Genomic DNA, 17,782 nt, shown 5'->3' on the forward strand with positions numbered 1-17,782 from the left:
TTTTCAGATGTTTCTGGTAAAATACTTACAGTGTTATCTTGATTTTCATGAAGAGCTTGAATGAGTCGGGGAAATAACTCAATCATCCCTAATCCAATAATTAGAAATGTATCATCCACAATTACAAATACTAGTTTAAAAACAAAATACTAACATCCAGAATTTAATTCAAAAAAAATCACTCTATGTTCTTACTTGAGTCTTCAGACTATAATGTTGAAGAGTACCTATTTCATTCTTACAGTTGCAAGTATAACTTATTTATATTATTATGCAGAGTAATATCCTTATTGACAGACAAGAACCTTATTGTATCAAGCAATGCATAAACAGAAACAAACAAATTTTCCAGTAAAACTGGTTTTCCATCTAAGACAGAAATAAAACAAAACAAAACAGGTATGTGATTCAACAGGTATACAGCGAGACTGCATTAATCAACATTCTGTAGAGTGTAATTAGTACATGGTTGAGCCTAATTGATATGGCCTATCTGGCTAGAGACTGGTTCTATGTGAGTAAATATCTGGGTGTGGGTATGACAGACCATAGGTATAAATCTCAGGGAATGAGAAATTGCTATGACGGAAGTGCGGACGATTGATTAATCAAGACAGTTTTAAACTTAATAATAAAACTTTACTGCATAAATAATAACAAAATACATTTCTACTGTTTAGTCATTAGTAGTTATTAGTCAATATTACTCCACGTTCAAAGCAGTTATCCCTTAACAGCCATCCTATATTTGCAAATAATATACAATATCCCAGAGCCCATGGCAGGAATTCAGCACCGATGGTTACAGTCCTTGAGAATCTCATTCATGGCAGTGCTCAGGTTCAAGAGCTCTTCAGCCAAGGATGTCAACACTGAAAAGGATGCTTTCCTTCCCCCTCCTCCAAGTCCAAATCCAGGATTTTCACCTTGCATAAAATACTGCACCCTTTAGAAAGCTCTTAGTCCTTGATCTCTGACTCCGAGGCCTTTGAGAGACTTGCAGAGAGTACTTTCGCAGGCCGCAGAAGATGCCTTGTCTTGTCCATCAGTTATGGTCTTGGGTTTTTTCCTTATTGTTTAATTTCTGTTTCATTTCAAGCAGTCTTTTTCCATCTCTTAAGGTTGCAACTAACTGATCAGTTGATCAGTAACTAACCATCAGTAAGGTACTTACAGTTCTGGGACCTTTGTTTTCAGCCTGTGCCCATATTTTCAAGGCCTTTACTAAAACTCCACATCATAACAGGAGACACCTGGCATCAAGCTTTAGCTGACCTGCAAGTTCTCATAACGTATGGTAACAAGCCTAATAGGCCAGGACTGACTGTCTTACACAGGCACAGCGAGGATAAGGCCTGAGGTTTATTTCTGACAAGAGCAAAACTGTTTTTAATGAGCATGAAAATATTTCCAAGTTGCTCATACCTAATTAGTGTGATTTTTGAAAGAGTTCAAAGCAAGCTAATAATAATTACATTTGGCTTAGCATGCTTCTACTTTCATGAGTGCCATGAGCATCTGCTTTGGCCACAAAAAAAGAGGTTTGAATAATGAAAACTAGTAGGGAGAAAATGGTACACATTTACTTAGTATTTCTTGGGTTTGTATAGTGTATGAAAGGAATGAAGAATACCAAAAGTATCAAGACTGACTGTTGATATTGAAATAATTACAATGACAAAAGTAGCCACAGTGACAATTGAGAGATAAATGCTGCCTTGAGTTGAGATGTTGCATTACCCACTTTGAACATTGACCAGGGAATAGTAGACACCTTTTTCAGCCAGAAGCTGCTGGTGGGTGCCCTGCTCTGTGACCCTGCCATTCTGGAGCACGGCGATCTTGTCGGCATTCTGGATGGTGGAGAGGCGGTGAGCTATCACGATGCACGTGCGACCTTCCCGAGCTTTATCCAGCGCCTCCTGGACAATCTGCACAAGGAACAAACCAAGAGGTGAGCTCTTCTGGCAGCTGCTGGGACATACACCTCAGCTGCCATCTGGAAGCTCAAATATGGCAGTGAAGGAAAGGGAATATCTGTTGCTCAAGCTTCTTGATTTAGAATTAGCCTGTGTCTTGGCAGAGTCCAGGCTGCTAGAGTGGAGAGTGCTGTGATAGTTAAGACAATTAGAAGGAACCAGGCTTATTACTGAGATGCATGTCAGGAGAAAAAAAGAAAATGGTTTTAAATTGTAGGAGATGTTCTGACTGGATATAAAAAGGATTCACTGCAAGGATAATTAGGCATTGGAACAGGGACAAAAACATCTCTACTGAATCTCCTTGAGATTTTCAAGTACCCTACCAGACACAGCATAAAGTAATCTAAATTTGAGTTCAGTATTGGCCTTTGTGTGAAGAGGAGGTTTAACTGGGGACCTCCACAGCTTTCTTTCATGACTGATTAATTATATATGGAAGTCAATATTCTTGGGCCAGCTGCTGTCATACTAGTTCTCATGATTTCACAGGGAGTCTCATGAATCACATTTTCTTAAAGCTATCACTGGCAGAAGATATTAAAAACAATCTCTGCTTTCTTGTATTTATTCCTTATGCTTATTAATGCAGAATAAAGTAAGAGGTTAAATTTAAATACCTAGCTGGCATATAATCAAGAAAACAATAAATCATGGAATTATTTAATGGCGTTTTCCCCTTAAACCTCATTTTTTCATGCCTACAATTGATCAAAACTTAGTAGAAACCTTAACTTTCCAGATTATATTATATGATATATTATTTGCCTCATTAATAGTAAGTATTTTTGTAGACTCTGTTCATTTTCTTCAACTGGATTGTACTTCTGTAGTATCAAGATTTCAGCTTTGGCCTTAAAAAAAAAGTAAATGTTTTAACAATTTTTACTGAAAATTTTCATTTTAGCCATGAACATGTAGCAAGGACCAGAGAGCAATGGGAGAAGGAAGAAAACTTAAGAAAGCCACATAGCACAGTTTCACAGAAAAAAAAACCCCAATGTTCTTTGGCACCATCCTCAATCTTTTTAGCTCCTGTAGGTTGTGTGTCCTGATACAACTTTGATAGCACTTTCTCAGCTGAATCCTGAAGACTTCTATGCTAAGGAATACATTCTTCATAGAAACTTCAATCTGCCTACTGCCATACAGATGTAAAAAATACTTTTTTTCCCCCAAGGAGGGGTAAGACATTTATATTTGCCTATTATTTGCCTAAATGTGTAATTTGCATAAGACACCATATTTCCAGCTTTTGACTTTAAACTATGGGAGTAAAACAGTAATCATAATCCAAAAAAAAAAGTTTAGATTCCAGATTCCTGGCTGGGACTTAAGTTACCTTTTCACTTTCTGTGTCTAAGGCAGAAGTAGCTTCATCCAGAAGCAGAATCTGGGGCCTGCGTACGAGAGCCCGGGCAATAGCGATCCGCTGCTTCTGGCCACCAGAAAGCTGCGTCCCCTTGTCCCCTACACGGGTATTGTATTTCTGGAAAAAATATATTGAGTTCAGGCTGTGAGTGAAAATCAGTTTGGATGTATATTGAAGCACATAAACCAGCCTCCCATAATCTATATATTTCACACCAGTGGCTTTGAAATTCTAGACCAGAATTTCTATCTGTCACGGATCTATTGATCTTTACTGGTCGACTTCTTTATAACATCAAGTGTTTAATGAATTCAAAGCAACAAGCCACTCTGAGGTTGAAATGACAATGTTATTCTCAATCAGACAACACAACACCAAGGGTCAGTGAAAGTCTGTTGACTTTTCAAGTCGGGGTTCAAACTCTGAAAAATCATTCAAAGTGAGATGAGTATTTAGGGGAAATGTGATTAAATTTTTAGCCTTTCTCAATACTTGTAATTACATCTTCCTGGTCACCGCATAAGGACAATATTTTGTGCATGGCAGACCTTTCATCTGACCCAAGATGCTCAGTCTTATAGTATTATGTGTTTGTCTCATGCATATAGGTGAAAAATTCTTAGTAATTTTCAGACCACAGGAATACTTAAAATTCAAATTCTGGCTAGGTATAACTGGAAGAAAGTGTAAACTCATCAGTCTAGCAGAATCTTTTACATACACTTGAGAAAGACAGGAGCTTAAAAAAAGTGTTCAACTTTAAAACCCCCACCCCTTAGTAGCAGCTCTCAGCTATAATTGTGTGTCTTCTTCCCTGAGAGCTTAAAAGTTCCACTCTCCACCTGCCAATGGAATTTCCCAGAGTGAAAATAAATATGCTAAACAGAATTAAGTAAGGAAAATATTTTTTAAAATGTTTGAGATTTATTTTCATCTCAGAGAATTATTGTACCCCAGCTAATTATAAACAGACAGTTTTTCCCTGCCATGTAAGTTCACATCCAGTTCTGAGAAGGAAAGAAAGGGAATAACTTACATCTGGCAGTGAGTCAATGAAGGAATGGATATTGGCTTGTTTTGCTGCACTAACAATTTCCTCGAAGGACACCTGCCGGCTGTTATCTCCGTAGGCAATGTTTTCAGCTATAGTGAAGTCAAACAGGATTGGTTCTTGTGAGACAATACCAATCTGAGCTCTCAGCCACTGGATATTCAGTGCCTTTGCAGTTTTGCCATCAAAAAACTGAGAAAGCAAACATTTTAAATTTTAGTCACATGGCGATATATAACTTTGAGACTTACTGTAAATTCATACACAGCAGTTGTGCAATTGCAGCTCTTTCCTTAGCTCTTTCTTACCAATTGCAAGCCCACATAATCCCTTCCTCTCCTTCTTGTCTGTGTTCCAAAATTTTCTAATTCATAGAAGTGAATGCTGCCTCAGTCCTTTTCTTTACTTCAATATTCAATTAGGATTTTGAAGACAGTGGAAGATAGGACATGCTAAAGCAACTTCAAAGAACTTTGGGTAAAGTTCTTTCAATTGTTTCTTCAGCAGGAAAATTTTCCTCTATTTTGCATCTATAGAGAAGAAGTTTACTTCCTTAAGATGTCATTTGCAGCCAGTTTTCTTTATTGGCAACTCTCTCATACTTCTGCTAAATATGCCTGCTGAATTGCTATCATTTTTTATTAGATAAATACAGAATTTTAATTTTTTTAACATATCAGCTTCATAATTACACAGTTGTCTTGGACACAAATAAACCAGGACATTAAAAGGGCTGTTAAATCTCCACTAGAGTGACCCAGTGCAGCACTTAGGCTCTGTGTTGGGTGACATGATCAGCTGGGTAGTTGAAGAATTGCCCCCTTCATAGCATGGCTGTTGGAGGAGATTATTCTATGAACTCCACAGCTGGTGCTAGAACTGTCAATTTTCAGCCAATATATCTTTTTCTTCAACAGAAAAGGTGTTATAATGAACCTGATTCCAAATCCATTGAAATGAGGGAACTTTTGTGAACAGCTGTTCTGACAGTTTCTGCTTTAAGCTAAGCCCCTTTCACTCAGTTCACAGTGCAACTCAGCTTGAGAATTAGTCCAGCACTTTTGTGGTTTTTATGGCACAGGTCTGTGCTTTACCCTTCAGTAAACTGTTGTTGGTTATTCATGGACACAAGGCCAGAAACACTGGGAAGGAAGTTGTAGTTTGTTAAACACACTTTTGAGGCACCTATGTTGCCTCTTTCTACACATCACTTTGCTACATTCAACCTTTTGGGGCACTTTTAACCTCAAAAAAATCTTTTCCATTGTATCTAGGCTTTATTTAATTATAGTTTTATGCTTTGTGAGTACCTCTGCAGAGACAAGATCTAAAATTCTTCTAAAACCTCTGAGCTCATTTACACCAAAGAACAACAGCAATTAACAGTACCACTATGTGAAAAAAAAAATTGTAAAGTTGCTGAATGAGTAGCATAGGAAGCCCTACATTTTAAACCAATATTACTGAAAGTATTTACAATCTATCACTTAATAAGCAGGCATACTCTTAAAGATGTTCCTGACAAGGAAAAAATAATTTAAAAAATACTTTTGTCAATGTTCACCTTTTTTTTGAAAGAACATAGATGGAAAATTCTATTACTAGATCATACAGAAGTAGATACATATATTTATTAGTTTTTAAACTGTTCTTATTATAAAAACCTCAAGAAATTTGTCCTGAATTTAAAGCCATAATGAGACTGTGGATCAGTAATTGTGATGTGGGAAACTGGGACTTACATACATCTAGTTTAATTAAGAAGACCCAATGAGTCACTTAAAAATACTTAAAAATAAAACTAGAAATACCTATTGTACTTATAAAATCACAGAAAACCAATGAAAAACACCCTCACTTAACCTGTTGACATGTTCTTGCAAAAAAACTTACCATTTCTCCATCGAGCGGGTCATAAAATCTCTCCAGCAGCTGAACAACAGTGCTCTTTCCACAGCCACTGCTGCCAACAAGAGCCAGAGTTTGTCCCTTTTCTACTTTTAGATTCAACCCTTGAAGGATTTTGACCTCTGGTCGGTTTGGGTAGTTAAATACCACATCTTTGATTGTTATGTTCCCCTGAAATGTTTCCTATAATGAAAATATTATCACTGTTACATCTTTAAGACAATTTCACAGATGATTAGAATAGAATTGCAGAAGTATCCCCACCCCTCCAGAAGTCAAAAGAGATTTTCAAAACAAATACCCTTTTGACTCTGTGTGCAAAAGCTGGACAGACAATAGGGAACTTGGTCCATGTTTTGTTCAGATAGTGCCAAAGATGCATTGTGATAAGGATGCAATCAGAAGGAGAGGAAGAATCAGTTTGAAGAGAGTGAGGAGAGGGCTGTCCATATCACCAGTAAATAGTATCACCCAGCACTCATGGCTTACTCACAGGCTTGTCTCCTTCCTCACTGTAACTGTCTATTGAGGGCACTCTTTCAAACAGCTGAAACAAGTGGGCTGCTGATATCTTGGCTTTGGCATAGTCTGGAGCAAAAGAACTGGTTTGTCCTAGTGCCATTGCACCAAATACAACAGCTGAAAACACTCTATAAAGAAATCAGGAAAAAAATATCATGAAGAAAAGAGCAGTGGAAATGTGGCTGCAGTCAACTTTTACTCAGAGAAAAAAGAGGGCTAAATTTAGAAAGAATGAAGTAGTAATCAACAATTATTGCTTCAATTATTAATTTAGCTCCAGAAATTTCTTTTTATCTTCTTTTAATGAAATGAGATAAACATGCCTGCATTCCAAATTCACTGTTTTCATTACATATTAGCAGTAATTTCTTTAGTTTCTTTTATTCTGGTTAGTATATTAAGTCTCAGCTGGGGCTGTGAAGAAAGGGATCAATGGATGGCATCATTGCTACTCTAATGCTGTTCCATCCTCACTGTGGTTTCCTCTCTAGGGTTTAATGACCTTTGGGAGTTATTGATCACTTTTTAAGGCATCAATGAAAATAAGAAATCAAGCTTGTAACAAGGTGACAATCAAGATTTAATTTTCTACCACATCTCTGCTGGAAAAAATTGCAGGATTTACAATACTGATAAAGGTTGAAAACTATGCTTTTATTGGTTTTCGATGACTTTTAAGTCATTTTATGGAATTTTATGTAATTTATAGGCTACATTAGAATAGTTTAAAAACCTGTTGTCTCCAGCTATTACTTACTGCCACACACATAGAAAAAAAATCATCACCAAGAACATCTATTTGGCACATGAAACCTCTTAGCCTGTTTTAAGGCAAAGTAAAATAGATTCATTTTTATTAACTTTGTCTTTTTTGTTCAGAGCTACATAAAGTGATCTGTTTTATTCTGTGTTTGAACAGTATAGAAGGGCTCTATACACAGTTTTTGCTCAAACCCTCCCTTTCAAATCCAAAAATTCACTCAGCTGGCTAGAGATGTTCAGCTAGTAGATGGAATACAGACACTTTCTAACATCTTCTGGTCTAAATGAGCTGTGTTAACTATCTTTAATTAGGTTGGCAACAAAAAATCAGTATGGTTGACTTTCTTGGGTATTCAGGTCACTGATACCCACACTGGTAAAATCTCAGTCTATCATACTTGTTTCCATTGCCCATGTATTGAACTGTTTCTCTTAATTAATTTTTCTGAACAGACAGAAAAGGGATTGTAAGAGAGATACTTACAAAAATACATTTTTAAACTTCATGAGATCATTTACCACTAGGTAGGCACCAAACCGGAAACAGCCAGCATAGGTAAAGAACATCATTGCTTGTGAAAGGGCAAAACAAAAGCCAAATATGTGTGCCTTCTTCACAGAATTTCTGTACAGAAAGAATGCATATTTTCATCAAAGTGTGCAGTCATACTGAAATCTTAGTACACCAAAAACATTTAAACAATTGACTTCAATTGATACTGTTATGAATGTGAAGTTTACATACACCAAAACATTAACTAAAAACACTTCTCTCTCGTAGGGCAATAAGTTCTTATTTATACTAGAACAACAGAAAGATGAAAGTCTTGGAGCTATCCCATCAATGCCAACCCTGGGAATGGTTAGAAATTGTTCTGCAAATCACGAGATATGAACTCAAAAGCCAGCAGCCTGGGAAAAAAGCTAAGTAGTATCTTTTATGTCCTGCACTGTGCTCCAACCACTCATTTATTATGGTAGATGTGTTAGTGGCCCCCCTGCTTCTTTCCCGTTATATCTGTGTACATATACTTTCATTTTCTTTACTTTTCTCATAGATGTCTGAAAAGGAAACAGTCCAGTCTGGAACAAATAAAACTTTAATTCGTAGGATCTATTTAGTTTTTTACTTTAAGACTTTTAAATTTTGATTTAGTCCAGACAGACTTATATTAATTTATTTTCAGCCCCAAACCAGCAAGTAATTATTCAAATGTTTTTGATCTTACTAACACTTACATTAGTGGCCTAATGTAATATTCATTTTATATTAAAATAGTTTTAATTAAATATCCAACAAATCAGGTGGAAATTTAGATTAGACCACTTCGAAAGCTCACTTAAAACCAACATTTTTCCAAACCAAGTAACATTTTAATACCAATATTATAACAGAAAATTAATTAAATAAAATTTTTAAAAAATGTTGACTGGTGGTGGTTGCATTTGTCAATACAAATATGCAAAATATTGACATTAATTCTGAGATAGTTAAATTATACATTAAAACATACACACTATCAAAAAAAATCTATTATTGTGGAGGTAAATGTTTGCAATTTATTACAGATGTTTTTTAGCTTAGTTATTTTATTATACCTGTATGGTACAATCAGATGTTCTCCATACATCAACTCAAATTTTCTTTCTTGGGTCAAGCTAACAACAGTTCTAATATTTTCTATTGCTTCTGTGGCAATCTGCAATAGAAAAACAAATGGTTTTTGTAATCAAAAATTAAGTATGCTGCAATTCCTTATTCTAAATTAATAGAAGATTCTGTTGGAATACAATTTTATAATGGTTATTAAAATCATAGACTGTTGATATAAAAATAAGCATTTTACATTTTTCTTTTCAGAATGAGATTTTCTTACAATGCTCAAAATTTTCTGATAAGACCTCCTTTATGTTCTACAAATAAAAGGTGAAAACCCATTAGACAGCAATAACAAATATAGAGAAGATACTCAACATGAAAAATGGCATATTAGCATTCAACTTCCAGTCTGCAGGGTTTGGGCTACAATCAAAATATCCAGGTTATTTAGGTGCCTTAGAGCCTAACTGAGATCTCAGCAGTAAATATTTGCTCTGATACCTTCCTTTAGCTTGCAGATTCTTTAGACTTGAGTCATTTGTATACACAAATGTTCCAGGGGAGATTCAGATTAGATATTAAAAAAAAAATAAAAATCACTGTTAGGTTGGCCAGGCATTCAAATAGATTTCCCAGGTAGGTGTGGAGTCACTGTGTCTGCAAGTGCTCAAGAGATGGATGTGGCACTTGGGGATGTGCTTTAGGGGTTATTGATGGTTGGACTTGATGACCTTGAAGGTCTCTTCCAAACGTGATGATTCTCCAAAAGACTCTCAAGTCTTCAATGCATTTTGCTACTGTATACATTTAATGTAATTTTAGTTTAATTAAGACAATAAAGTAAGGTTTTTTAGTAACCTAAGTTCAGCAACTCTTTGCAGAAAGTGAATTTTGCGGGGGAAACACTATTTTTACTGAAAAAACGCCCATATTTTTAAAAAAATTATAATAAATAAAGTGCCTGTAGTCCAGTGCTTGCTTAGGTGGCTGTGAGAAGGGAAAATAACATTACTATGAAAAGAAAATCTTTTTTTTAAGTTTTGAAAAAAAATCCAAAATATTTGTAACACCTGTGCTAATTCTTCACAATATACTGCATTAAGAAAGTCTTTAGTATTTCTTTCAAAAATTGTCAACTATTTTGTATCACATCTTACAACAAAACAAAATAAATTCTCATCCCTCAGAGAGAAGCAGAAGAAATGTACGCAGTTGAAAGGAAAGGAATGGAATTGCATGACCTTAGATAAATGATTTTCTTTTCAGCAACTTTTCAAAAGAGTAGGACATAAGAAGAGATTTTAGAAAAGCTTTACCTTGAAGAAAGCAGTATCTGGGAAGTGATGAAATAGTTGTTCTGTCCCAAAAGGATTTTTGGAATGAAGTGACATTAAATGCCTTCATTTAATTTGTTAAACAAGAGTCTAGCCTTCTTGCTTTTCTGTTCTCATCTTTCTCTTCCACTCAAGAAACAAAGGAATGGCAAACAGAAACCAGTGGATATATACATATTATCTCTGCAAACATTAATAAGATGAAGAAGGGAAGAGAAAAAAAAGCAGTGTAATAAACATAAGATAGATGGCATGCCAAAAAGGGATGACAGGAAAAAAAAAGAATGCCAAAATGAGAGTGGTAGCAAAATAAGGAAAACAAAGATATCTAGAAAAGGAATGAGAAGAGAATATGCCTGAATTGTCTTTAGCACATTCCAACATTTAACTACAAAAATATTAATTGGTTAATACCATAAGTCTTCAATTGTTATTGAAGAGGTGTGATGCTCTGTAGGTCTGCCAGTGTACCTGGCTGTCTTTGGAATTTGCATATTGTGAAATGTTTTGGGCTCAGAAGTCATAGATCCATTAACAATGCTTTGGTAAATATGAATGTATACATGATACAGAAACAGATTCATTTCTCTTGACCCACCTTTCCTGCAGCTTCCAGCTCTCGTTTATCTTTCTTAGCGTGCCCAGCCAACATCTTCATTTCAATCATTCCTGCCACTGCAATGATGGGCACAACAGCTAAAAGCAGCAGGGTCAGCTGCCAGCCATAAACTAATGATATAACAATTCCAGTCCCCAGGTTGGCTATGTTTTGGGCAATTAATGCTAGTCTGACACCAGTTGCCTGGACAAGAAAAAAAAGGCATTTCTTACCAACATAACTGCATTTTAAATAAGAAAGCACTTTCACCTATAAAATTCCTGATTCTCAAAGCACTGCTTAGAAAGTCTTGATTCAGTTTTGCTATTTTTCAAAATGGCAGTTTTTTTAAATGCTTTTGTAAAAAGTTATCTAGATCATATTTATATCTTCTTTCCCCATATTCTGATTACTTCAATTTATTCTGCAATTTCTAAATTCTGCTCTTGAAACTTAACAAGCTTTACCCTCATCACATACTCACATTTACATCTAAACATTAAAATCTGTCAAATTTTTTAGATCACAGAGCTAGCTTTACAAGTCATCACACAGAGCCCAATAAGAAAGAAAATTAAATATTTAACTTTTCCTATTGAAATAAAGCCAAAGATACTTCAGAATCCTTCAGTTTAGAAAAAAACCAAGCATATAACTTCATGTAGCAGTAAAAATGTACTTAAGCATACACAAATTATTACATTCAGTGTACTTTAGCTTGATATTACATAACCCTGAAAGCACAGAATTTACTTAATAAAGAATCTCCATAAGGTAACTGAGAAATGAAAGTCAATTGCTGAAAGTTCTTTCTTTTTAATAGGAAATCTGTACAACCAAAAAAATAGCAGGAGATTGTAAACTGAATAAATTTATTTGCATGTCTTTAGGTGAAAAAACCTCTTTAAAAAGACTTCTTAGGTAGGAGATTCCCAATAAATTTGTTTAATAATAAAGATCACAATACAACACAATAGTTTATTTTTTAGAAAAAATTATTTGGAAATTAGTCTGTAAATATATATTACCATAATTTTCATAAAGTGCATCAGTGCATTCTCTACCAGCTATTGGTATATATATACAATAGCTGGTACAATAATTCTTATATAATTTTTTTAAAATATAAAATATACAATTTTATAGTGTATTTTAGTTGTCAAAATCAAGACTGGAATCCAGCTAGTCAAACCCAAGCTGCAACTTCATTGCATGCTAAACCAAATAGGAAAACTTCCAACACAAAATTAAATTTACTTACTCCTTTCACTTGAGAGGCATCATTAGCAAGTCTTGTAGTTAATGCTCCAGTGCTATTTTTAGGATTATCAAACCAGGCCATATCCTACAATAAGAAAAATTATTTATAAGACCAGATTTTGGACATTTCAAATAAACTGCTAAGTCAATCTGGTAAGTGGCAGTGCCTCAGTTCTACATATTTAAATAAGTTTAATTCCATCACTGCACATTGAATATATTTAGAAAGAAGTGTAATCTTGTGAATCATTGATGTATTCATTGTCACTGCTGAGAAGGAAGGGGGGCAGCTGAGAGATTCCAAAAGCAAAATTTACCCTCCCTCACTGCTGCTCCTTCACTGAATCTGCTTGGAGGAGAGGACTCTTTGGTCACACTCCCTCATGGTTGCAAAGCTGTTTGGGGAGGGGTTAAATGTAAAGCATTTTCAGGTTAAAAACTAAATATTCCTTGCTTTGTTTCTTCACATATTGAAGAGGCATATTTTTAAGCTTTGAGACACCAACAATCTAACAACAACAACAACAACAACAGAACAAAACAAAAACCAAACCAAAACAAACCAAAAAGAAAACCCAAAATAAACCAAACAAAGGAAAAATCAACTTGTTCCATCTAATCAAAGTTAATTGTTTGGATCAGGTACACAGTTTATGATTTGTTCACCAAATATCTGATTTAAACTGTCATGTGTAGTATGCATTGAATGAAGTCCTGATAATGCATTACAAGCATTTGTGACCTCAAGACTCAATTGTAAGATTGCCTTTTCATTAGATTTTTAGTATGGCTGATCTATAAATCATGATTTTTCAGACTGCAACAGTTTTCTGTCACATTGAAAATAGTCATGTTCACATGAATCAAATTCTGTGTCTACATGTAGCTTTATGTACAAGACTTAAAACCCCATAACTATCATATTTTGTATTTCAAAATCTAAAATACTGATCCTGAAATCATGCAAAATTTAGCCAATTTAGAATTAACAACATTACATTCTATTTATATTTACCTCTCTGAAAGTGGCTTTACTTTTCAATTACCAATCTTATTGTTGCATTAACAAACAACACTTAGAGATTTGGGTGCTTGTACAGAGACTTCAAATAAATACATAAACCCAAATATCTGTACATATCACAATTCAAATCAGACATTTGAAGTAAGAGTTACAGTGTAAGTTATGTTGCATTTCTTTAGGGGAGAGAGGGCCCAAAGAAAGCAAAGCAGGCAAATGAACAGGTAATGGGATAGTGCTGGTGCACATCAACTTGTCAGGCCCTTGTAACTTGGCTATAAAACTAAGTCTTTGCAAGAAGTACATAAAAAGCTCTTGTATTGATTTAAGACTCTCCCTCTAAGGACACTTTGCATAACCACATGTAATTAATCAAATTGGTTTCTAGTCTGATTTAAACTATCTTCTCTGTATGACACAGTGATGTAGAATCCAGTTATTTTATACCAATACCATAAATTCTTTTAAAAACCCTGGAAGTTAAAATATTTATTATCTTTACCTGTCTAAGCATTGCTTTAAATGCCATGAACCGAAGCCTCATTGTCAGAATTTCTCCAGCTTTGCCAAATGCAAAACCCTGTTTGAGAGAAAGTACAATGCTTAGTATAGTATTACACTGTTTGTGTTTATTCAATAAATATTTTAGATGAATTGCCTCTACAATGTCAAAGCAAAAAGTATTGCTGTCCTGTTTGCAGAAAGCAAATGTAAAACCAGGTTTAATATACATAAATTCTAGTAGGTTCACAGTACCTATATTCAAATACTATTAATGAAAAAAAATGTAGGGAGCATAGCAATATTTCCCAGCTCTGCTTCACCAGCATGCTTTAAGGAGAAGGTTACTAATCAACCCTTTGACTTCATTTCTCTGAGTCAATGTAAGTCGGATTTAAACTAGTAACATTTAGGTCATTCATTTTAGATTAAAGGCGTTTTAATGCAACCTGGGTTCAGTCAAATGCATCCGTCAAATTTAAAAACATTTTCTGAACATTTCTAAACTGAGCAAACCTATCACAGCCCTGTACTATTCAGCCTTCTATACTCAAGGCCCTTTTCTCTTGTGCAATGAGACAATTCCACAAACAAACCAGGTTTCTGCAAGAGGCTATTTATGCTGCTGTCCCAAGCACGGTATTATTTCACTCTGTGGGCTCAATTAACAGATAAAACTTTACCAATATGTTCTTAAATTATAAAAAGGACTATATATGAAAATATTTAATATGATTACTACCTTTTTTTTTTTAAGTGGCACTGTTGTATCAGGTAAAACCCTTAGTATTTCAGCAGGAGGAAGTGAATATCAGTGTGATGAGTGTTACCTGACAAACTGGGCCTGGGAGTATCCCACAGGAGAAATATGGGACGTTCCCTTACACAAGGGAAGGGTTAGGGAAGTAACAAATTGGAGAACAAAGGCAGGAGATTGATAGATTTTCAATTACTAACAGAGTCAAATAGGAAGGCTTGAGATGAGAGGAGGGTGGTAGAATGTGAGGACTGGAGAGGTTGCCTGTTAGCTGATAATGGAGAATGAGTGAGAAAATCCAGAGTTTCGTGCTGAGAAGTGTCTGACTGATGAACAAGATGGGAATTTCTAAAGTTAAGAGGTCTGATAGATTCAAAACACTCTTAAACACAAGCAGCTCTAGGTCAAAAAAGCTTCAGCACAAGACATATCTAGAACCACAAATACAGGTTCTGGTTTGAGTTGGAGACATATTATGAAGATGCAAATTTTTAGTATATTTCAGGTTTCTAAAACATGATGAGCAATTAAAATAAGGTTAAAATATCAAAACATACCTGGAAAAAGAAAGTAAAAAAAGAAATGATCCCAAGTACTAAAAACAGCAGTGAATATAAGTTGCTCTGTTTTCTTAAGAAGGTCTTGTCAGTCTCTGAAAAAATCTATAATATAAAATTTGAAACAAAGTTTTTATAAAATTAACTAACAATCTATAATACTCTCATCTTTCTCAGTAACTTTTTTTGGTAGTCAATTGCATTCATATGAAATTTAATCAAATATTACATAATATTTAATGTATAACAAGCATATGTCAGGTTGTAGCAAGATTTTCAGCATTTTGTGTCATACAATTTTTCAGATTTTTGCAAGAATGCGTCATCCATTCTTCAGCTTTAGTGATTGTTTTTAGTGATTGTTTTTAAGCTATTTATTCTATAAATAGCTTAAAAAGCTATTCTATATTAGAAATAAATATGGTGGGCTTATAGTTTTTTGCTTATTTTATTCCAACTTACCCCAATAATTTCAGAAAATATGACTGAAAATGCAGGTTGTAAAGCTCCATTGATAATTGCACACAAGGTTCCAGCTACAAAGTATGGCCATTCAGTTTTGTTCAACTTCATAATTTTCAGAAATGAAGCTGGAGGTAATTCTTCAGCCTAAAAAACGTGAATTGCATAAGGACAAACATGAACGTATTTGGCAAAATACAGAGAAAAGGAGAGATTAATAATAAATTTCCTATTCCCAGAATCTATTCAGGGGAAGCAAAACTGTATAATTTTTAATAACATGAATAAATGATTGTAATTTTTTTGCTCTAACGTGAGGGAGATCTGTACACCATATCTACAGCACTTTTCTTTTTATATTAGTTTATTCATGTAATTTTTGTTGGTGAATACTTTGGTATTGGTCAGTGATGACTGAACTATTCATTCTGGGCATATTACTGTGAGTAATATTAATTAATTCAAGTAATTGTTCATGAAGCAATTTATAACATTAAAATAATTGCTGTAAATATGAATGTAATCATATTTGGGGGGGGAGAGGGTTTGCAATTTTTGTTGTAAGTTGTTATGTTGGGCTAAATATTTTGTTTCTTATCAAAAAATGAATGTTTAACCTTTATACGTTATGTTGGTATGGTACATAAATATATGTAAGTATGTTTCTTTTAAAGGAAAATTACTTTCAATAACAAATTCATCATCTTTGTTATATTATCACTTTATTTCTATTATCATTTATGTTGAAACTAAAAAAGAAAGTTATGAATATTATCAGCCAAAGGCTATTTAGTATTTAAAAATTCTCCTGTCTTTTTGTACCTTTTTTCAGCAGGAGAATGAATTTAACAAACTTTGTTTAAAGGAACTAAGTTCACTAACAGCTCTGCAAAGATACTTACAGGTGAAGTTTTTTCCTCATCAGGACTATCATTTTGCTCTCCTGGCTTTTTCATGCTTCTCCGAGTTGATTGTCTTCTCAATCCTCTAGTTAAGGATTCCTCAGAGTCTGGTTCAGATTCACTGCTTTTGACACTGCGTACATTCTCATAATTTTCTGATGATGGAAGTACCTTCTCATAATTTTCTGATGATGGAACTTCAGCTTCTATTGTCTAAAAGTGGGAAGAACATGATGCTAAGATTAAACATGCATATATTACTTCAAACTTTGAAAATTATGAGGTAGTCAAAGTAAAAGTAACTTTGTTTCAGTTGAAAGAGATATTGGGGAACAACATATAATGCCTTAAAGAGGTATGAAAATCTGTATAATATTTGTTAGAGCTCTATCTTCAGAGCTTTAGTCATATATGACTTTTGCATCTCTCATGAAAATTCTTATAGTAAGTGGAAGACAGAGAGTAACAGCTCTATTTTTTAATAAATTAAACAAAGAAAATTAATTGAGAGTAACCCCTTTGCACTCCCCTTGGGATCTTTTAGAATGAATTCTTGGGGAATATACAGTTTATTTATGAAGTGATAAAACATTACTGTCTCTAATGGAAAACACACTAAACAATTCTTGATGGTAAATGGAATAAGGAGATTCAGGAGGAAACAAGTCAAAAAGAGATTTTGACTGAAAAATTAGAGCACCCTGGAAAAGAGCCTTGGTGGTACTTTTGCCAGTCTCTTTGAGAGAATAAATACATGTCTACCCACCCTGAGGTTTTTGATAGCAATTGGATTCAAAGTTGCCTTCAACTCGTGGGGTTTTTTTTCCATATTATTTTTATTTCTTACTGCTTTTTGCAGTACTATTAAAAATGTCTCTTTTTACTTACTTTCAGTTTTTTATTTTCTTTTTTAATTATTTTTCAATTTTCTTTCCATTTTGTATTTCCTCATTTTCTCCATATTTGCATTTGCTTGGATGCAAAGTTACTTTGAATCTAAGGTAACCAAATGCATTCTGCTATGAAGAAATATTTCAGTTGATCTGGTTAACCTCTTCAGTGTGACATACTGAGATGGCAGCTTCAGTTTCTTTAATGGACATAGAGGTTATGCAGTAAAACAAAGGTTACAATGAAAATCTGCTATAACCTAATGGTCACATGGGACATTGGGATGAAAGTATCAAAGTATCTTG

At 34.4% G+C, this 17,782-nt stretch overlaps 1 protein-coding gene across 1 annotated transcript in view; it reads right to left on the reverse strand.

The window, feature by feature from the left end:
• Window positions 1-617: 617 nt before the first annotated feature.
• The window catches only part of ABCB1 (ATP binding cassette subfamily B member 1), a 47,812-nt gene continuing 30,647 nt past the window's right edge, over window positions 618-17,782 (reverse strand). The window contains exons 18-30 of the mRNA XM_054628034.2: window positions 16,587-16,799; window positions 15,685-15,831; window positions 15,223-15,327; window positions 13,910-13,987; window positions 12,388-12,471; window positions 11,127-11,330; window positions 9,194-9,294; window positions 8,079-8,219; window positions 6,804-6,960; window positions 6,296-6,493; window positions 4,388-4,594; window positions 3,322-3,468; window positions 618-1,931 (exon numbers count right to left, since the gene is read on the reverse strand). Coding sequence (XP_054484009.2) covers window positions 1,737-1,931; window positions 3,322-3,468; window positions 4,388-4,594; window positions 6,296-6,493; window positions 6,804-6,960; window positions 8,079-8,219; window positions 9,194-9,294; window positions 11,127-11,330; window positions 12,388-12,471; window positions 13,910-13,987; window positions 15,223-15,327; window positions 15,685-15,831; window positions 16,587-16,799 — 1,977 coding nt within the window. The 3' untranslated portion in view covers window positions 618-1,736. The remainder of the gene's footprint in view (window positions 1,932-3,321; window positions 3,469-4,387; window positions 4,595-6,295; window positions 6,494-6,803; window positions 6,961-8,078; window positions 8,220-9,193; window positions 9,295-11,126; window positions 11,331-12,387; window positions 12,472-13,909; window positions 13,988-15,222; window positions 15,328-15,684; window positions 15,832-16,586; window positions 16,800-17,782) is intronic.

The sequence above is a fragment of the Agelaius phoeniceus genome, chromosome 1 (assembly GCF_051311805.1).
Source record: "Agelaius phoeniceus isolate bAgePho1 chromosome 1, bAgePho1.hap1, whole genome shotgun sequence".
Classification (NCBI taxonomy): domain Eukaryota; kingdom Metazoa; phylum Chordata; class Aves; order Passeriformes; family Icteridae; genus Agelaius; species Agelaius phoeniceus.